Source organism: Mesoplodon densirostris, chromosome 5 (genome assembly GCF_025265405.1).
Source record: "Mesoplodon densirostris isolate mMesDen1 chromosome 5, mMesDen1 primary haplotype, whole genome shotgun sequence".
In the NCBI taxonomy this organism is placed as follows: Eukaryota; Metazoa; Chordata; class Mammalia; order Artiodactyla; family Ziphiidae; genus Mesoplodon; species Mesoplodon densirostris.
Genome location: NC_082665.1, coordinates 112,149,002 through 112,172,094, shown reverse-complemented (window position 1 = coordinate 112,172,094; position 23,093 = coordinate 112,149,002). Strand labels below are relative to the sequence as shown.

The 23,093-nt window shown below is 35.5% G+C and overlaps 1 protein-coding gene across 1 annotated transcript; it reads right to left on the bottom strand.

The window, feature by feature from the left end:
• Window positions 1–1,466: 1,466 nt before the first annotated feature.
• On the bottom strand, window positions 1,467–22,833 carry CLDN16 (claudin 16). Its single transcript, XM_060100162.1, has 5 exons — window positions 22,663–22,833; window positions 8,860–8,962; window positions 5,331–5,495; window positions 2,259–2,450; window positions 1,467–1,600 (listed from the first exon to the last, which is right to left on the bottom strand). Exons 1-5 carry the CDS (start codon window positions 22,831–22,833, stop codon window positions 1,467–1,469), a joined length of 765 nt encoding a protein of 254 aa, XP_059956145.1.
• Between the last annotated feature and the right edge of the window lie 260 nt (window positions 22,834–23,093).

The following is a 23,093-nucleotide window of genomic DNA, read 5'->3' as shown; positions in this document are numbered from 1 at the left end:
CAATTATTTTTGTTAAATGTCAGTTACAGTTAATAACATCCATGAAATAAAAGTGAATCAGTTGCTCTTAATTCTATGATTATATTATAAATTCTCCTGAGATAGTAGTAAAGAGATGTCGTATGGAGTCATGAACATCATTCTTAGCAATGTATGTACCAGTTTCCATCATCTTGTTTTCACATTATTTTTAGCTTTTTTAAATTGGAAACACTTCTTTTAGGAGCTTCAGATGTTCACAACTAAATTTCCATTTTCCAAAGAATTAATTTTTAGTTCAGTTGATAGTCTGTTAAGGTACTGTATGGCTATTAATGTTATTCATGTGAGTTTCAAGGAAGCAGAAAACCTGAGGTTAAATTTTATAACTTTAAAAAAACTCTACAATTAAAAAAATTGAAATATGGTTATATTATGGATATGAACAAAATCCCATTAGCAATTATTCATTGATTTCTTTAAGTGTGTATATAATTCCATTTTTTCAAAAAAGCACAAATTTTGTGAGGAAAATTAATTTTTTTCAACAGAGCATTGTTGAGCCTTTATTGTTTTCAAGCAGCAAATACTTTTTACATTTTATCATATGTCAACTATTTTGCTGAGTGCTGAGGATCCAGTGGTGAGAGGACACCTGAATTGGTGAATTCTAATATGGTACATTCTTGAGATACATTTGGATGCCCAATCAATGCTAAGTGAACTCCCTGGTTTAGTTATTAACTGCTGTAGTTTAATATTTGACAATCTATAGGCAAACTTGGAGTAGTGATTAAAAAAATACACAGATCTTTAATGTGGTTAATAAGGAAGAAGTTCAGTACTGACTCTGGTATTAATTTAGTATTTGCTTTTGACATTTAGAGTTTGGAGGGGGACCTTTTTATCTTTAACTCCCACCAGTGGCTGGTACATGAAGCTGTTATTTTCTTTTTCTATTTTAACAGAATCAGAGCAATGGTAAGTTTTGATATACTCGTTTGAATTTGGAAGAATCATCTTCTTCAAAGTTATCAAATAACTCACTCAATTGAGAATACAAAAAGTGAGCCAAAAGCCAGGGAAAGAGCTAAGAGCTTGTCAATCTTTTCAAAGATTAGAATCTCTGACCTCTTTTGAAAGTTGTTTTCTATTCTTAAAGTGTCATTTAATTTTAATATCACCATGTCACTATCTATAGCAGCAATATCACAACAAACAGTTTTATATCCCAACAACCTTATCTTAAAATACAGGGAAAGTGTACGTGTGTATATGTGTGAGAGAGGGTAAAAGAATGTGGAAGAATATAAGAATAAGTGAGAAGGAGAAGTGATAGGAGAATCAAACTTTTTGATTAAGCTAAGCAATTAATTTAGTTGAACAGGAAGTCTAGATAACTGTTCCTGGATTGGCTGGCTATTTTATTAACTTGAACATATTGATTGGTTAGTTAAACATAGACACACAGACTGATATGTGTCACTTCACACCCTAGTGTCTACAGCATACATTTTGGCAGTCTGTGTCCGAGGGGCTGCGTATGACTGGGCCATGGAAACAGCTGTAGTTGAATAGGCTTTCCTCCTGGAATAAGGATAGCTCCTCTCAGGTACAACATCTGTTTGGAAGAGATAAACATGGCGATATAAAAATAATTATGGCTCAGTAAACTTTGGGGGAAAATGTAATTTTATATACTCTTACCCAAAAGGGGCAATAATATAAATATTATAAGAAAGAATCATCTAAGAACTTAGAAGAAGCTCTAAGATTTTCAACTTGAAAGTTATTTTTAGATTTAAAATTCAGTCAAGTAGTTTCCTTTTCTTTTCTTTCTTATGAGAAGAGGGATTTCCTTATTTTTTTTTTCAGTGACATTTTGAGAAACCCAATAGTAACATATTACACTCTTTAACAAGTATGCATTTGACTTGGCTCTCTGTCTATTTCTCTGTTTAACTCTAGATATAAATTTAGTTGATTGGGTGAAGTGAGATATATAAGATTATGACACATCAAAATAACCATTATATATTTCAATGTTAGATACAGTTGTAGCTATAGTATTTTTTTTTTCTTTTCAACAAATATACCACTAACAGGATAGTAAGGTTCTAGTACTGCAAATCAGTTGTCCTTGAACAACTGAAATTTCTAATGGAAGTAGGTAGGGATCAAGTTATCAACATTACTTTGAGCTGGTGAGATATGTTTCCATTGGGTTAGGAGGAATGATACTGGAGGCAAGGAAGTGTGCTAATTTATTTTGTTCTTACCTTTGAAGAGGTATAAGCAGCATGTGAGGACAGCACCAGCCAAGAAGCAACCCAGAGACCCAGCCATTCCAAGCCAACAGGACCAACCAAATTTGTATTGGATGCCAAGAAATATATTGTGCAAAACCAGAGAAGAACGTTCCACATAAACATCAACAGCATACCACACAGAGCCGATGATTCCTGGGGCACCTGAAGGAGATGAAAATTGCTAAAAATAATGCAGGCCTTTAAAAAATTTATATCCAAGGAGATTTAAGAGTATTCTACTGTATTGTATTTAAGAGTATTCTATGGCTCCCCAGACCCATGACTGAAGTTATGTCAACTACATAATCAGCACCCATATGGAAACTATGTTTTTAAAGTCCTTCATTTTAGTACTTTGAGGTAAAAAACAAATAACTAAAGTAGAAGTTGAAAATTTATGTAACACTCCCACACCATATTAGGATAGCCTAAGAAATTTTGTTCATTTTAAATAAAATTTAATTCTCACAGAATTGTCTTTCTGAAAATTGATTGTCTTGAAACAATGTCACTAGAGTCCTCTTGCTTTAAAGGTATAAATTGCATGTCAGGGCTCAGAGGTAAGAAAAAAGAGTGGGGAGTTGTCAGACAAAAGGCTATATGAAAATGGTGTTTCTGAAATCTGTAACCCCCAAGAAACTCTCACATTTTTTCTCTAGTATGTCTGTCTGTGATATCTATTGAAGTCACAATTTAATTGCATTCTTTTCTCAATTGTTTAATGGAAGAAGTTTAAGAAGGACCAGATCATGAACGCATAGTAACCATTAAAATACAGGGTGTAAATTACCACACCTTTTCCATAATACTGTAACCCATAGGTTTAGGATGAAAACTCTTTTTTGAAACTTAGAAACAGATTTTGGTATATATATGTATACATATATATGTGTGCATATATATACATATGCATATATATATATATGTATACACACACATATATGTATACACACACACATATATATATACACACATATATATATGTGTGTGTGAAACGGAGCAGGACCTTATGGTCCTTTCTCCCCCACGTCCTCCGCCTGCCTTTTGTCTATGGAAAAACTTTAGCCAAAGAATAAGTTTAATCAGAGATGTGAGAAAATGCAGAAGAAAAAAAAGCAGTCAGACAGGACAAAACAGTGATAGTTTAGTCAGTAAGCAAAGTCAAGGCCCTTCAGTTCCTTCTCAAGGGCTATGGATAGTACTCTGAGCCATATCCTGTGCGCTGGTTTATAGATACTGAAACCCCTACCAGGTGGAAGAAGTTAACTACATGATGAGCAGGCTGTAGCCATGACATAAGCTGCCACAATTCTGACAACTGGCCTCAAAGAAGTGGGAACAAACTGACCATGGAACTGAAGATTAACTGTACTTAAAACAATCAAGATGATGCTAGTCAGACCACCGATGACCGATTTCAAGATGGCTGTCAGAGCTGACTGTACTGTTTCTACATGTAGCCCCTTCCCTCCACCTATAAAAGCTCTTGCTCCCCATTGTCGGGGAGTGGGGGGGCGGTCAGCCTTTGGACAGGCCTCTGCCCTCCCCACTGGTTGCCTGCATCCAAAATAAAGCAAACTTTCCTTTCCACCATCTTCACCTCTTTATTGGCTTTTGAGCGGTGAGCAACAAGACCCCACTTTTAGTTATGTGTATATATCTATGTGTGTGTATATATATATAAATATATACATGGCATACTAATTTCAAATGATGATTCCAAGGATTTGGCCATCTCTGGCAATTTAATTTAGTATCTCTTTAGCCGTTCCTGCAGGGATTTTCTTCAGTGACTTATTTTTCTTTAAATTTAGTTCGTTTTGCTATTTTATAAAAAAATGGAGTAGATTAGTGATGTCTCAAAAGCATTCTAGAATAAAATTGCAAAGCATTAAATGATGTTTAAATTAGTTACATGAACACGTTGTTACATACAAAAGCTTTATGTTATCACTAGGCTGGATATGGGAATGAATATCTTTAAAAGGAAAACAAAGTACTAAATTCTTGTGACTTTTTAGTACAATCTAAGGATCCTTAGGGCCTTGTGTGAAAATATCAGGGAGGCCCCACTCTTGACTATGTGATGGGTGAGACGTTCAGCTATGGGCTTACTCTGCCCACATTGGGATCTTTACAACCACAATTAGGAGTAGATATTATTGCTGAGGCTTCACCCTAATTTGTAGACCAAGAAAAGGAGACAGATTAACTGGCCTAAGGTCACACATTTTATATATGTATGTATGTATATATATATATATATATATATCTGCAAGCATTTGCTAACTTTTTGCTGCTATCATAAAAGAAGATGGTTTTCTCTCTGGAGGGTGGACTCATTGGTTTTCAATCTTCCTACACTTTGATTTCTTTCACAGTGTACTTCCTCCCAATTTGTATTATGATCCAGAAAAGACATGATGACAAAGGAAGACTAAATTGAATTTGATGACAGACCTCAGTAAAATATCAATTTTGCTGTTTCACTAACAAACACTATATAAAGTGATTCTTGATTTATTGTTTATTACTCATGCTTGATTTATGTCTTCAGAACTCCATTTATTCACCAGCTTCTTAAGTAGAGATAATAGCATAATCTGTTTATTGTTACAGATATGATCATATGAGCTGGCACATGAGAAAAGCCTAACACAGGACTTGGTACAATTTAGTTCATTGCCAAGAAGAACTGGTAAGGGTGTGTACAGGCAAGAAGGTGGCAGCTGGAGGCTTATTTTAGGATTTAATTTCAGGAATAATCACAATTTTTTTTTAATTTAAAGCTTTATATAACTTTTTAAATATTTAAAAAATAATTTGAGCACTTCAATAAACCCTGACCAGGGATATTAACAAAAGATAATTATCTGATTCCAAAACTAAGGAAAGCAGGGTAGGTGGATGTGCTCCTTATTCCTTCAATCTAGAAAAGCAAGTCAAATATTATCCTAAATTGAACTACTTCAGGACAACACCCTTCTTCATCCCAAGTCCTTAGTTGAGTATCTTTATCCCATCACTAGTCCAGTCCAATACCTGCTATAAGTAATGTGGTTCCAGCAACAAAGCAGATGCGGACTTTGATGTATGGCTCATCAGGGAGGAATTTCACACAGTCAAGACCAAGGAGCAGTGTAATAAATCCAAATCCAGCTAAAATATCTGCAGTAATCATCAGCGCCCGAGTTACCACCAGCTTCACTAGAAGATCAGAGCATGTGGTTTCAATAGAGTCAGAGGAAGGCGACATATTAATACACAGAGGTACACCAAAAAACAGACAACCACGTACATTAACACATGCCCACTGAATAAAATCAGACTTTAAATATGCATGAACTTGAAAATAAATACCCTTAATTTTCATAAAATACAAAAATAGTATGAGACTATCAACAGTATTATTTGGTTAAGGACTGCTTATTATAGTCTTGTTGGCCATCTAGTGAAATGCCTGGCATATGGTGGGGACTAAATAACTATTTCCTTTTTGCCTCCTGTTTTAGAATGAGTCTCATTCACAAGTATTAGCTTAATGTTGAATTGAAAGTAGCGTATCTCTTCTTCTGAAGACAACCAATAAATATTCAATAAGTAAATAATCACTACATTTGTTTGAAGTTTTATTGGAAAAATGTAACAAATTGGTTAAAATAAGGGAGCAGAATAAAATACTACAAGACATCTCATGCCAGTTCAGGTAGGAGCCATCAGCAGATCTTTAGAAGGAGAAGGAGCTTCCATTATTAAACAGAAGACTATTTATTTTCTTTTATTCCTTCAGGTTGTGACCCTTCTTGGCCAACACTTTGCATTAACCCTTCAACCTTGTATTGTCAACGAAGCATATTTTAAAGCTATGGCCAATGGGAATATGTGGTAGAAAGTCCAGGAAAGAGAAGATCAGGTAAATAGAAGTAGAAAAGTAGCAGTCATCTGCAATGGGAGCATCATCGACTGTGAAAGCCTCCTCACCTGTGAGTCCCAGTGACACTAAATTAAAACTAGAATAATGTTGTCACAAATGGAGGGTTAATTATCTGAAGTCAGAACTATTGTTACTTTAGCTGGCTACTGGAGAGGAGTAATAAAATTTATTCCTTTGATGGTATCGTAATTATGTTTTATTTTCATAGTGATCTGGAGTTTCCTTGTAATGAAATAATTTTTCCCCAATGATGAGACAATTTTAGGGGCTATTTAGTCATAGATGGCTTGTGAAAATGTGGCCAATTTTCCTCATTTCAAATATAAAATATTTTTATAATCCATCTAAGAGAGGAAATCAATGCATAAAATCAGTTTCTACCTTATTAATAGGTGAATATTTAAGATCTCAAAATGTGACATTATTTTTTAAAATTTAGGCTCAAATTTCAAATTTAGGACAAACCTAAAGTTCATCTTGTTTTCTTCAAAATTAAGGAAAGAGAAAAATATGTAACTCATTAGGTGATATCAGTTTTTATATTTTAGCAGATCTCCTTGATCCTCAAATGTTATACATAAGTGGGCTTCCTATTCAGCACCCCAAACCAAGTGGTCCCACATTTTGGAGGGCCTCCCTTGAAATTTTCTAAGTCCTCTTCTGGAACCTGGGATCAACAGGGCCAGGGTTGCTATCTGGATGGGGTGCCCTGAAATCATTGTTGGCCCTGGTCTTCCCCTCTCTGACCCTTGCTCCCATACAAAGTGTGTCTCAGATGCTCTGTGGAACTACAGGACTCATGCCTATGGTGTCATCCGGGGGACACATGGCTAGCCCAGTTCCAAGAGGGCAGCTCTGCAAGAGATTGCTAATGCTGGCCAGCCAGGAATTTCCCTTTGGAGATTATCTGAGATTTGGCTGCCAGAATAATGTTAAATACCTTGATTTGGGGGGTGGAGAAGGGCTCAAATTAACAGTATCAACAGGAGCCCTAAAAAATGCATCTGGCTCTAAATACTCTAAGTATACAAGGTAATGAGAAAGGTGATCTTATTGTGATTGTATAAAAGATATCAAAGACTAAAAATAAAATCTGCTCTCTTACAGGTAACATCCTAACTTAGAGGGTACAATTATATTATTTTCTTAGAACACATTTTCATCTCTAGTCTTTAAGCATATGATAGAATTTTTTAAAGAAAATTAATGGATTTTTAGTATATTATTTGAAAGTAATAGGTAAAAATATATCAAAAGACAAATGTGAGATAGTATAGGCAAAAGATAGAGGACCATTTAAAAATATAAACAGTGGTTTTCTCTGTGTAGTAGCTTATGAATAATTTTATATTCTTCTTACATAAATGTATATAACAAATATTTAAAAGTTTGAAATATTTCATCTTTCTATTTTCTTCTCAACTCTAACCATAGCACTGCATTTCTGGAATAACCTAGGGTCCACGTGAACATGAATGCCCATTCCTATTGACCAAACCATGCTTCTTTGTAGATAGAACTAGGTTAGTGCAAGAAGGGAAAAAAGAGGAAAACATAAAAGGTCTTTTTCTAAAAAATGAAATAAAAGCTTTATGAATTAAAAAATGTTTCAGGCACTCAAATCCTAAATGGCAGAGAAATATATTTGTAGAGCACAGCCCCTTTTAAGTGCTTTTCCCTGGACCGAAATAGCTGTTCAGGGGAAAAGTCACATTCTAAGGGGAAAAGTCATATTCTAAGGTTTTACTTTTCATTTATCTTGAGAAAAGAAGTTTTGATATTGTACCACCACCCTTCATTTGATTTGAAAGAGACTAAAACCAATTTGCTTTAATAACAGCACCAGTATTTCTTGGCACGATTGGATGTTCTAATAAGTAAACAAACAAACAAACAAACTCACAAATAAATAAATAAATAGTATGGAGAAGAGTTGAGAGAATCAGTAATAAGGTTTTTCAATCTATGAAATCTTTTATTCATAGAAACATGGGCCTTGTTAACACTTAATTATAATTTAAAGCTAAAGGTAGGGAAGATGAAGGAGATGGCTTTATTATTTCTGCTAAGAATGTGTCATATATTTTAATGTTTTTCATTCCCTGATCCCACAGTCTGTGTCTCTCTTTGCCTATCTGTCTCCCTATCTGTTTTTCTGTCTCTGTCTCTGCCCCTCTATATCTACTGTCTCTCTTTCTTAGCAAGTCATCCATTGAAATACTGTAAACTTTCTATCTGACCTAAGTCAAAGCAAAAAGACATCTCCAAAATGCTTTTCATCTAACCGGTCAATTCTAATCATAAAGTTACTGCACCCTGAAGATTTCATTTCAATTTAAAAAGTGTTTACTATAAGCCTGCTGTGTATAAGATACTATACCAGACCCTTTGTGGGATAGCAGAACTGAATAAGATAATATTTTTACCCTAAAGGAATTTATAAATACATGGGAAAAGATAAAATATGCTAATAATGTTTCAATCCACATTTTAGAAATAAACTAAATTTCTAATTGAAACATTTAAAACAGAACCTTAATATTGAATAGTAAAAAACAAAAACACATAATGGAAACCTGAGTTCAATTTCCTTTGGTCTTCCCTCCCTGACAAGGGTGATGTCTAAGGCATACGTACAGGGGTGTTCAGCAAGTATAGAATCATACTCATCACAGGTGCGAATCCCATCAAAAGCATTTGTGACACACTCCCACCAGAGGCCTCGGCATTTTGTGCTCACCTAGATGTTGGAGAAGACACCATGTGAAACAACTCGGGCAGAAACACTTCAATTCACCTTGATCAAAGAAAGAACTTGGCTGTTGTGAGTTTGATAGCAAAGTACAGTGGTTACAAGCATGATCAGAATTTCATTTACAACAAACACAATGCATTTTGGAGTATTTTTCCTTAAGGACTAACAATTCAAGGCTTTCCCCACCAGGAAATAAAATCACTTCCTGATTTGGAGGTGGGGGAGGGAAGAAGTCATGCCTAAAATGGATAAAATCAGAATTCAACATATGCAAATGCCTATGGCTGGTTCTCTCATCGAGTCATTTTAATAGGGCGACAATTCATTTCACTACCATATGCTGACATTTACTTATCCCCCCCCAAAAAAAATCAATATAACAATAGGTGATAAGTGTTGACATCTTGAGTCTATTAGAAATGTACATTAATTTTTCTTCATCATGAACAATGAGTCCCATGAAGAAACGTTATTATATATGAGGTTCATAAATTTAAAATAATGATCAAAGAAAGTTATACATAAAGACCATACTACTTCTTCCTTGCTCCACTGACAGACTACTAATGTTTAAGCTATGAGATGGATGTAAACAAATTGAACATTAATTTCATACAAACTTGCAGTCATAAATCTCTTTTACTTAGAAATGCTGTACAAATGATTCTAAGTATCCACTTAGAGCTAAAAGGTGAAAGTGTCCTGAGCCTTCTCATATTTTACCTATAAGCTGTAAGTCAAAATAGATTTCCTAGTATTGTAAACATGCCAACAGAAAATGTTTTCAAGTATTCTTGACAGAGCTCATACATATGGAACAGAACTAGTGTGATTGTTTATTCTGATTTGATTACAGATTCACATTATCTTGGCAATCTGGGAATAGTTTAGTAAGATCTAACCACAAATTATCTTGGAAAATGAAAGCTTAAAGTTTTCCTTAAAGAAAAAATAAATAACAGAGCAGAGTGGGCAGAGAAATGCAAAGGCAGGGAGATTATAACTGTTGTGGAGAAGAAAGGAAGGAATGTGAAATATTTGATTTGCAAAAGAAAATTATATCAGAGAATATTTGCACTATGAAACTCTTTGACCCATGTTCTGCTTTGAAGTTGTGTTGTGCACCAAATAAAACTCTACTGCTGGCTACTCCATCACAATTTTGAATGTTGTACTTCTATTTTCACTTTGTGTGTAAAATGCTTATAATTGGTAATAATTAATAATTCTATATTGAATCTATACTCTGAAGCAGTTACTGTTTAAGTGTATTATCACCTCACTTATTAATTAGAGGATCCTGTGATCTATCATTATTACTGTCCATTTTACAAATAAGGAAAATGAGGCACAGGAAAGTTAAGTGATAACCCCAGGAAGTGTAGTTAAATGGAGGAGATAGGATTCAAACACAGCAGTCTGTGTATACGCTCTTAAGCATTGCAGTATACTTAAAACCTATTTTTTTTTAATTCCAAGTTTACTTCAGGTGAAAGTACTCCAGAATTGGAAACTGGAAGATAGTTTTGGGTGAAGTAGTAAGCCCTTTAATCTCATCCTATGGCCATTATTCTATGAAACCTCACTTTGGCTTGCTCTTCCTAAGACTACATCTAGTAGTGATGTTTTAGAATGTTGGAATATTATCTGACCTGAGGCACCACAGAGACCAAAATATTAATAAAGAAAAGCCATCTTGAGAAACCTAATATATAAATTTCTAAAGAACGATGTGAATATCTAAACTTACATGCACATGAAATTTAAGCTATAACTGAAAAAATACACTTTATTTATTTATTTATTTATATTTTATTTTGTTTATTTATTTTTGCGGTACGCGGGCCTCTCGCTGTTGTGGCCTCTCCTGTTGTGGAGCACAGGCTCCGGACGCGCAGGCTCAGCGGCCATGGCTCACGGGCCCAGCCGCTCCGCGGCATGTGGGATCTTCCCGGACCGGGGCACAAACCCGTGTCCCCTGCATCGACAGGCGGACTCTCAACCACTGCGCCACCAGGGAGGCCCCAGACTTTAAATTGACACTCTTATTAGCTGTGTTGCATCCTTGGCAAGGCCTTACCTTTTTTGAGTCTCAATCTCCTTATCTTTATAAAGGAGCTAATGCTAGGGTGACTATAAGAATTAAAAATTACAGGGCTTCCCTGGTGGCGCAGTGGTTGAGAGTCTGCCTGCCGATTCAGGGGACACGGGTTCATGCCCTGGTCTGGGAAGATCCCACATGCCGCGGAGCGGCTGGGCCCGTGAGCCGTGGCCGCTGAGCCTGCGCGTCTGGAGCCTGTGCTCCACAACAGGAGAGGCCACAACAGTGAGAGGCCCGTGTACCGAAAAAAAAAAAATGCAAACACACACAACATAAATGATTTGCTCAATAAATGATAATACTAGTAAAGTACTTAAACAGCCTAGTAACCTGAGTAGTGACTAAGTTCAGCATTACTAACTAACCATATGAAAGTGGAGAAAGGTAGATGTAAAGGGTAGAATGTCAGCCCCCCAGATGTATCCATGTTCTAATCCCCAGAACCTGTGAATGTGACCTTATTTGGAAAAAGGGACTTTGCATATGTAGTTAAATTAAGGGTTTTAAGAAAAGTAGATCCTCTTGGATTACCAGGGTGGGCCCTAAATCTAATGACAAGTGTCCTTATAAGAAGAGACACACAGAGGAGAGACAGACAGAAGAGAAGGAAGCAATGTGCCCATAGACACAGAAACTGCAGTGACGTGGGCCCACGTCAAGGAATGCCTATGTCACCAGAAGCTGGAAGAGGCGAGGAATACCTTCTCCTCTAGAGCCTTCAGAGGCGGTGTAGCCCTGACAAAACTTTGATTTCAAAATCCATGCCTTCAGAACTGTAAGAGAAAACTGTCTTTTGTGTTAAGCCACCAAATTGTGGCAATGTGTTATGGCAGCCCTAAGAAATGGATAGTAGAGACAATTTGTACTGAACTATTTTACCACAACAGAAGACAAGCCTTCTCATAGCCTGTTACCCTTCAGTCTCTCAATTAACAGGAACACACTGGATCCAGTTCATTCCAATTTGAGCTAGGTTATATGGACCTGAAGTCACTATTCTATAATCAGAGTGACTGTCCCCAATTTCCTGCCGTCTAACTCAGCCACTAAAACAAACAAATAAAACCTACTATAGTCATTCTCATTATATGTGAGGTTATTTAGAAAATGAGCTGAGCTATATATGTGAGGATATTTTAACTAAAAAGAGTATTTTTTCTTGCCAAAATAATCCAGTAATGGTGTCATTTTCAAGGCTATTGATCATTTACCTGCAATGACCATATTTAGAAAAGCAATGAGCTCATTAAAGGAAACAAGGAATCCAATTTCATTAGGTATTAATGCTTAGGGGCACAATATTAGATTGCTTGGTATTCACACTCAGTTAAGGTACGTGAGAATAGCGGCTGTAATTAACTAAACTTCTGTGTTAATATAGCACTTACTGGAGACACCCTTAAAGGTGCCTTTGTGCACAAAATACAAGGTTAAAAGACTGTTTGTTATTTATTAGATTTAGGAAAGCCCTCCTTGCCTATAATTTAGAATCTTCACTTATCCTCCTGTTGTACAATGGCTTCTTAAGAGCTCTCTAAACCAAGCAAATCTACATTTTTTAAAGTTTTAAGACAAGGTTCTTACAAAGCAGACTCATGCTTAAAATATTATGGTTAACCTTACTTAATGGGTAAAAACAACATTAAATAATAATTTTATCTCATAGCGTTGTCCAAAATAGACGATTACAAGTTTAAGCTTTGTGCTCTTAACATGTGATTCATATATTAATAAATAACATATAAAATAATACTCAGGGAATTTTTATATCATTTCAATAAATATCTGTTGGTCCTGAAGTGGGAAGAAATCAGTTTATCCAAGGTGTGGCAATAAAAGTGCAAGTCACAAACATGAGGCCAACCTAAATTTCTTAATATTAATTACCTTCCAACAGTGAAACAGAGATTTTACAGAAGAGTACAGATTTCTGGCTTCCCTTGGAAACTTGGTCAGTCTGGCCACCTGGACTCCCTGGCTGCACATAGCAGCAATTAGCAGGAGCTAAGTGGATCTTCAAATTTCTACCTGTCATTTAAACCTCACCTCAAAGATATCCCTTCTTCCATGAGATTCTCCCAGTCTCTCCAGCTGGAGTTAATCTCTTCTTGGATCCCACAGTAACTAGTCCATATTTCTATTGCATTATCTTTTTATGTGCATTTATGTGCATCTGTCTCCCAAGTCTGCCTTTCAAACTATGTTCACTAAATGTCTGTCATGTGTCAGTCAACCGGCTAAGTGCTGGGGATACAGCAATAACCAAGATAGTAGGCATGACACCTTGCTTCAAGGAGCTTACAAATCCTCCTTCTCAGTATATAATAGATGCTCAATAGATGTTTACTGAGGGAAAATATTTGTCAATTTTTCTAATTCATACACATTAACTCTCATTTCTCACTTGGCATAGAAAATGGTTACTGATATACTGTACACACAATTGAGGCTTAATATGTCCTTTTGACTTGACTGAACAGACTAGAATGTCTAAATCCAGGAGTTAAAGAAATATCATTGAGACCAAAGAGTTTATAATGATTTGGTGTCAGCCTGGACCCTATCTACTCAACTGGCTCTGGAAAGTGTTTACCATAATACTAAGGATGAACAGGATACTACACAGAAAAATAGTTTCAGGAAACTTTCACGAAGAGGGACTGATGGTCCCTCTTCCTAGTTGAGTTTATAATGGCATAAATTAATTCCTTAATCCTGGAATTTCTTATTCTAACCTCTTTAGCAGTTTCCAATTAAGTTTTCTCTTTTCTCTATCCTAGCCTTTGCCAATTTCCCTTTTCTTATCCCTCTGAAAATATTTACAAGTAGCAACACACAATTTTGCCTGCATTGTCTTATCTTCTGCAGTTTTGAGTGTGCCTGTCACGCCTCCATATATTTTATATATCTTTTGAGAAGAGAGAAACTTTAAAATATTTTAATTAATTGGCATTTTCTCCTCCTGTTACATAGGAGAAATTTATATATATATATATATATATATATATATATATATATATATATACATATATATTGGGGTGGCCAACAAGTGTCTTTGGTTTTTAAGTAAAAATAAAAACCACATTTTTCATTTTTACCAAGAACTTTATTGAATAATGTATTCACCGTTTTGTTCCACTACTTTCTGCCACTTTTCAGGCAACTTCATAATTCAATCTTCCCCAAAATTTTTATCTTTCTGAGCAAAGTACTGTTCCAAGTGTCTTTTACAATCTTCCAGGCAATCAAAATTTTTTTCATTAAGAGAATTTTGTAAAGACCAAAATAAATGGAAATCTGAAGATGCAATGTCTGGTGAATATGGTGGATGAATGAAGAACTTCCCAGCCAACCTATGACAGTTTTTGCCTGGTCATCAAACAAACATGCTGTCTTGTGTTATCCTGATGGAAGATGATGCGTTTTCTGTTGACGAATTCCGGATGCTTTTCATCGAGTGCTACTTTCATTTGGTCTAATTGGGAGCAGTACTTGTTGGAATTAATCGTTTGGTTTTCCAGAAGCAGCTCATAATAGAGGACTCCTTTCCAATCCCACCATATACACAACATCACCTTCTTTGGATGAAGACCGGCCTTTGGTGTGGTTGGTGGTGGTTCATTTCACCTGCCCCACGATCTTTTCTGTTCCACATTATTGTACAGTATCTGCTTTTCATCGCCTGTCAAAATTTGTTTTAAAAACGGAACATTTTCATTATGTTTAAGTAGAGAATCGCATGTGGAAATATGGTCAAGAAGGTTTTTTTCACTTAACTTATGTGGAACCCAAACATCAAAGCGATTCACATAACCAAGCTAGTGCAAATGATTTTCAGTGCTTGATTTGGATATTTTTTAGTATGTCTGCTATCATCTCCCATGTGGTACAACGTTGATTGTTCTCAATTAATGTCTCAATTTGTTTGCTATCAACTTTAATTGCTCTACCCAACCATGGAGCATCGTCCAGAGAGAAATCTCCAGCACAAAACTTGGCAAACAACTTTTGACACCTTCAACCAGTCACAGCACCTTCTCCATACACTGCACAAATCTTTTCTTGCATTTAGGTTGCATTTTTACCATTCTTGAAATAATAAAGCATGATATGCTGAAAACGTTGCTTTTTTTCTTCTGTCTTCAATATTAAAATGGCTACACAAAAATTCACTAATTTTGATGTCTTTTTTAAATGCAGTCTGATATGACAGTTGTCACATACAATCTAACAAAATTGTTTTGAATAAATTTAAAAGACAACTAAGTGTTACTAGAGCCATCTTATGGAAAAAAATGAACCAACCGTTTGGCCAACCCAATATATATAGTAATTATACACAGCAGGCTTAGTAAATGTTTTTTCTTGGTTGACCACAATCAAACAAGATTTTTCTTTGTCACTATGCATTATGTTATAAATGCATATGCATTGGGATTTGTGTGTAAATATAACATATATAGGGGGAATAATCATTAGCCAAAAGAAAAATGGGATGTCATGAAGATATATTCTTTTAAAAACCACCTTGCATATGCATAAAATAGAGATTTATAGTTTTCACACCATTTTACCATCCCTGTACTAGTGTACTTTAATGCTGAAGATGCAACTTATTTGTTTCCAGCACTTAATTGAATATATTTATTGGGATGCAAAAGTTTTAATAATACTATAGTAAATAATGTTTTATTACTAAAACATGAAACATTTTCACTTTGAACAAAAAGGCATTTGAATTTTTCATACTAGAGTTCTGAACTTCTAATTTTTACATTTTCTTTTCTTTTTCTTACTATCCCAGAGCCTAAAAGAACTCAAGACAGGTATTTATAAGGATGAGAAAACAAGATTAAAATAAATAAAATAGATGTCACCTTTCTTTTTTACTCCATTTATGTACCATGAGTTTATGTGCTAAAATATATTTGGCTTAAGTCTTCTTGCTTAGCTGTGGAGCACTGGCTAAAGGTGTAAATGACAAGAATGGGATAATGCAAACTTATTAGGTATTAATATAATGTTTGTGGCCTTCATGGTCATATTACCTAATTTACATATATGAACTATATAATTATTTCAATTTTAATATTTATTATTTAATTTAAGTCATACATTTAATCATTATAGAATGTTCTCCTTATGAAAGTATGGAATCACAACTTTGCAAAGATTACTGGCCAGTGGCAGAGATCACAATTTACGTTGAGTGAATTATTACAAAATATTAATTTCCTTTTCTCTCTCTCCTTTTCTTAATTTCTTTTCCTCTTTGAAGCACCAGAAGAAAAGCTATATTTTCTAGGTAGGAATACACTCTTCACCAACTTTATTATACATCTCAGGAGATTGGTTCTTTTTTCCTATCTGATTAAAAAGAGGGACCAAATCCATATCTTGAAAAAATTTAAACTGCAACAAGATGAAAGATCTTCCCTAAGAAAAAGTGATGGTATTTCTACAGAGATACTTCTTATTTAGTGTTCAGTGTGAGATTTCCAAATATCACTTCACATTATATTTCACTCATTTATTCATTCTTTAGTAACTATGTCAAGTATCATAATAGGTACCCATTCACTTCATATTAACAAATGCATCCTGAGTTCCCATTATGTGGAAGGGGGTGCTAGGAGCTGTAGGAGACCATGAGACAAATTAAAGAATATTTCTAAGCTCAAATGTCTGCTAAAGGAGTTTAAAATCAGTTGGAAAGCAAAACAAGTATATATAATCAGAGTACATGCTAGCTCTAATAATTTCAATATTTATGTATGAAAGAATTGTAACATCATTAATTAAAATAGAAATCCCAGGGGAGAACCTGGTAATGAAGATAAAATAAATCCAAATGCAGATTACCTTTCATTTGAGGTCATAAAATTTTAATCTTAACAGTGCTTGGTACATGACAAATTCTCAATAAATAATTAACAAAAGTTGAACTGAAAAATGAAATAAACTTGTGAAAACATTTTTTCTTTCTGATAACTGAGAGACCAGTAACTTTGTGAAGAAGCTACTTTCCTATTTTACTGTGGGTAATGAAGAATTACACATTTTATGATGTAATTAACATATTTATGTTATTAATTCATAATTTATTTTCTTTTAAAATGTATCTAATATATAACTTCTGCTATTTTGTCTCTATTCTATGCCTTATTCCCCTGGTTAGACAAAAAGGGAACAGTCATAAGTGTAAAAATGGAAAAAACAACAGTTCAGAGAAGCAAACAAAATTTGTCCAAGAGAATCAATAGAGAAAATAGGAACAAAACTTAAATCTCATATTTCTCCCTTCAGTGAACATTGTACAAAATGTCATCTCCTCCTCCAGAACAAAAACAAAACAATAAACTGCAAATAGACGATAATATATCTAACATTTATTGACTGATTTGTATTTGCCTGGTACTGTGGTCAACTAGATACACAGGCTCATTTAACCCTCACAAGACACTTACCATGTGCATATTGTTACACTCCCTTTATAGAAGAGGAAATGCAGTTTTACACAACTTAAACATCTGTCTAAATTCACACAACTACTGCCTGGCAGGGTGGGATTTAATTTCAGGTCCCTGTAACATCAAGTCCAACCTGTAAACATCCACACTGAAAAGCATTCCCTTCCTGGCCCCCTCAAGGTGCTGTGCAAAAATCTAAGTAAGAAAAAAATAGTGGCATGGTCCAGGGATGTTGCTGCTTAATGACTTCTGTATAGCGACTAATTTTCCTCTATTTAAGCTCTAGGTGAGTGGTTCCATCCTTCCTCCAATTACCCCAAAATAGTAAAGTGGATTTCAAATTTTACTTCTTCTCCATCAGCCTTCTTTCTCCACATGCAATCAATTATTAATCCCATCAATTTGAGTTATTTAGTTTCCCATATCTTCATGTCTTTTTAAAAAAATTTATTGAATTATAGTTGATTTACAATGTTGTGTTAGTTTCAGATGTACAGCAAAGTGAATCAGTTATACATATACATATATCTACTCTTTGCAGATTGTTTTCCCATATAGGTCATTACAGAGTATTGAGTAGAGTTCCCTGTGCTATACAGTAGGTTCCTATTAGTTATCTATTTTATACATAGTAGTGTGTATATGTCAATCCCAGTCTCCCAATTTATCCCTCCCTGCTTATCCCCTGATAACCATAAATTTGTTTTCTACATCTGTGACTCTGCTTCTGTTTTGTAAACAAGTTCATTTGTACCCTTTTTATGCTTGCTGCCACACTAGTTCTGACCATCAATGTTTTCCTCCTGTTTTATGGGAAAAGCTGCCTAGTTGATCTCCTTATAATTCATTTTACCCTTTTTAATCATTCCCCACATTAGCCAGAATGATTGCTCTTTCTAAAACACACATATATGTTTGCTTACAGTGAACCACCCTTGTCTATGTTATAAGATCTATATTTTACATGAACACAAGCCCTCGATGATCCAGCCCTTATATTCTCCTCCCTATGTTGGAAACTTTTTCCTATATGTCCAAAGTGATAAACATACAGCACTCTCATAACTAGATCTCTGCCTATATCATGTCCTGTGCATGCAATACTCTCTACTTTTTCTGCCCCCTTCACTTGTTCTTCAAGCCTAGTTTAGATATTTCTTCTGGGTAGCCTTCACTGATTATACACGATTGAGTGAGCTGGCCACTCAGAGTTATCTGTAATCATAGCATTGGTCATATCATACTGTCTATCAGTTTACCTGTCTGTCTCCCCCAATATGCTGGGAGATACCTAAGGAAGATCCAAGTTTCATCCTCCTTCATAATCTGTACCCACCACAGTACCAAGTAGACAGTAGGTATCAAAGAGCATTTGTGGAATGAAAGATTATAGAAAGTAAAGAAAAAAGGGGGAGCACAAAAGAGAGATAAAGAGATGAAAGAGAAGGGTGGGGGTAGAAAAGGAAGAATAAAAGAGAAGTAGGGCATGAAAGGTTTTTTAAAAGGGAGGAAAAGGGAGAAGGGGAGAAGGAAGGGAGAAGAGGAAGAAGAAGAAAGAGGAAGGAGGCAGGGAGGAAAGAAGAAAGGAAGGGAGAACAAAAGTAAGGAGAGAAGTAGAGTGGGAAATAGGAAGAAAGAGCATATAAAGTTAACAGAAAAATGAAGACTATTCACACTAGATTTCCTAGTGGAAATTTCTAGGGAGTGTCTAGATGTCATCAGTCCTTCAGCGGCTACCCATCTCTCTGGAAGACATAGTCATGTCTCTAGACACAGTCATAGTCAAGGAGTTCTGATGTTAAAGAATATAAGACTAAAAAGGACCTTAAAACAACTGAGTTCAACTTCATTTTATAATTGAGGAAACTGAGCCGAAGACACGAGCTGTGACTGCTCAATAGAAGACAGTTAAGATGTGAACACAGTCTGGAATAATTTCAAAACCCAAGTTCTCTTCACACATCAGTCTTCCCCAAGACACACATGAATCAAGAATGACAGGAGCAGCATGGTAGCTCAGGACCCCTGGTCCTTGACTTGGGGCTGTGCACAATTCCATGTGCTATTTCTTTTTCCTAATGTTTTTACTTAATGCAAAGAACTTTCCTCTTCAGGACAGGTATAAATGAGGCCCCATACTATTTTGTAGTATTTTGAGTATTCTCTAGTAAGTCAAAAGGATATCTGAGCTCTGCTTCTTGCTCCCTGTTACTCACCTTTAGCCTGTAGTTTTGTTCTTTGTCCTCTCTCTTGGAAGACCTTTGCTGCCATTTCTAACATTTGAAATCCTGGGCATCTTTTTTGATGCTTCGTTCAAATGTCTTTTCCTCCCTGAGGTCTGTCTCAATGTCCCTGACAGGAAATAATCGTTCTCTCTTCTTTGCTCCAGTGGCACTTTGTTCATTTCGTTCTCAAATATGAATTGGCCTACACCCTTTATTAGAGTTTCATGTGCATCTTTGTTCCTCCCTAAACGTGCGCTCATGAAAGGCAGGAATGGCTCTTGCTTTAGCTTTGACTCCCCTTGGAGGATTAGCATGGCACCTTTGAAATGACATACATTTCATGTTTGTTATGTTGAACTGAACTACCGAAGCCATTTTCCAACACTGATGCCTACATCACTGTCAAAGATTAACAAAGCAAAAAATTCATTATATTCCTTTTTGTTTAAATTTTCTATGGGTGTGCTTTTTTAAAAATCCCTTTTATTGTGTCAATTTTTGTCCAGTAGTTGTTTAAAGTGAGTTGTTAATATGGACCAATGACGATATATACACAAGGAAGGAAGCAAAGAGACAGAACAGTAAAATCGAGTCAGTGAGTATCAGAACCTTGACATTTATGGATAATATTATGACTTTATATGCTGGCTAACTGAAGGAGTAATTGTTATGAGAGTTCCATGTCCCTTTAAAAATACTAACAAATAAAGAGGCTGTTGGAGAGAAGGGGGCTTCATTTGTTAAAGGGTTTTCTTCTTTTTTTTAATTTTAGAATATTATTTAGTTTTTTATACACCAGGTTCTTATTAGTTATCCATTTTATACATATTAGTGTATACATGTCAATCCCAATCTCCCAATTCATCCCACCACCACTCCCACCGCTTTCCCCCCTTGGTGTCCATACGTTTGTTCTCTACATCTGTGTCTCTATTTCTGCCCTGAAAATCGGTTCATCTGTACCATTTTTCTAGGTTCCACATATATGTGTTAATATACGATATTTGTTTTTCTCTTTCTGACTTACTTCATTCTGTATGACAGTCTCTAGATCCATCCACGTCTCTACAAATGACTAAAGGGTTCTTCTTTTAATGGGGAGACTTCTTGGGGAAGATTTATTTCAATACATCTCAAGTATGGGAAATATGAAAGAAGCTAAGAACTACTAAACTATAGTCCGAGGTTAGCAAGGATTTACTCAAGGTGAATAAACTAGACTACTCATTCCACTCATTTTATCTAGGAGTGTTCTTGCACAGAACAGAGGGCAGATTGGTTGTATGTACTGAGATGAAAGCAAGAAGGCACTTTAAATGCCAGAACTCCCAATCCGTCTCAGCAAGGTCTGACCCTTTCTAAACTTTCATTTCTTATCAAGCGAAGTTAGCAGTTCCATCAGCTTAAGGAGAAAGATTTTCAAATTGTTTTGGAAAATATTTTAAGAATGCTTTTAGATGAGATTTTGCGCGTTTTTAAAAACATAATTTTAAATGAGTTCAAGTCCAACATATTTCTCTATTCATCACCTACTACTGGCAGCCCATACTCTAGCAAGCTAATGGCAGCAGAACATTTCTATCTGCACTTTTCTGAGTACTGTTCAAAGGACAGCTTTGGTTTGTTTTTTTCATTCACCACTTATGTGCATAGCCAGATAATGCACCACTGGATTAACATATAACAGACATCCTTTATAGTATTTCAGTTCTATCACTATTTTCAGAAAAAATAATTTTCTAGTGCTAAAGAAGTACTTAAAACTCTCTTGGTTTTGAAATACCATGTAAGAGTCAGAGGAAATTTAAAAGCAAGAAAAAAGTAAAACACAAAAATAATACACAGAAAAATAAAAGATTATTACTTTCCATTCAAAACTCCAACTTGGGAGTTTAATAAATAAAATTAGAAGAAAAAATATAAAAACTTGCCCTCAGATATCTTTCTTAAACTTCATAAAGGTGTAGCATTTGCTAGAGTAAATTGTTCCATTCAGGATGTACATAGGAGAACATAGTGAGTTGCAGTATATTCTCAGTGAGTTCCTGATATATTGTTTCTTTTTCTCACCTACGCTTTTTGAAACCTTACAAATGAATAGTTGTTGAGTCTGAAGAATTGATTTTTACTTAGTTTTACCTCTCTCAGATTCCTATAGCCACAGAAAATAATTATAAATTTGAAAACTACTTCTTTCAGAGCTTCTCCAGTGAGAAAAATAAAATTCAAATAAGAACCACTCACTCATCTTATACATGAACAGTAGGTCCCCAAGAGCAACTCATTTTTAAAAGTGGGTTTCTTAAATCCATATCTGTCTCCTGTACTTTGGTACACACTAGAAAAACTTGGTTTCCCACAGAATGTTTTCTCCTACTTGGAAACTTCTTACAATGACATTTTTCCATTGCACAGTAATTGGGTAGGTTTTATATGACTTGAGTTTGATCACTTGATCAACATTTAGATAATCACTCCTTAAGAAAGTCTATCATACTACTTTTAATGCTGTCTTCAAGGTTAGCAAATTTCTGTTTGTGAGAAAGGATGTTAATGGAATGTTATTCAATTTGGTATACGCAGCAATGGAAGAGGTGAATTTCTGGAAAGCTTATATAATTACGCTTGTGTAAATTTACCTTTATGAAAAAAGGGCTTATTCAGTTACCTCATCTGTAAAATGGGATAACAACAATACCTACCTCATAGATGAGCTGTGAGAATTAAATAAGCTAATAATGTAAAGACTCAGTAAGTAGTAAGTAAGAAGCAAGCCCAACCATGTTGGCTATTATTACTATCTTAGTCCTAGTGAATGTAATGGGCCAGTGGGGCTTAGAGAAAAGTTGGACAGGCTTGGGTCAGTAAAAGAAGCTGCTGACTTCTTACCTCCAGGGAGTCATCTGCATTCACCATCCAACAGTCTGTCCAGGTGGCCACAACCAAGAACCCAGTAGAGAAAAATGCAAAGAAGCAGGCGACATACTGAAAAAGATCCCTCATCTTAACGAACAGCCTGTCTGCAAGGGACACATGGGCAGCTGCCAGCCCTGGACCCATGCAGGTAGCTGGAATGCTGTCAGTCTTCTGTGCTTCTGGTACCTGGGGATGTTGAAAATGCTGGTCTTTTCCTTTTCCTTACTCCCCACTGCAGGCGTCTTAAGCTGCGGTAAGAGTAATACAAACAGGCTGTAACACACAGAGGGGTCCTGGAGGTCATTATCTGAAGCAACGAGCCTCCAATCAGAAGCCAGGTCAGTGAAAGGACTGAGAATGTTTTGGGTGGGGGAGAAAAGGAGCCCTGGTAATGTTTTCTGCCC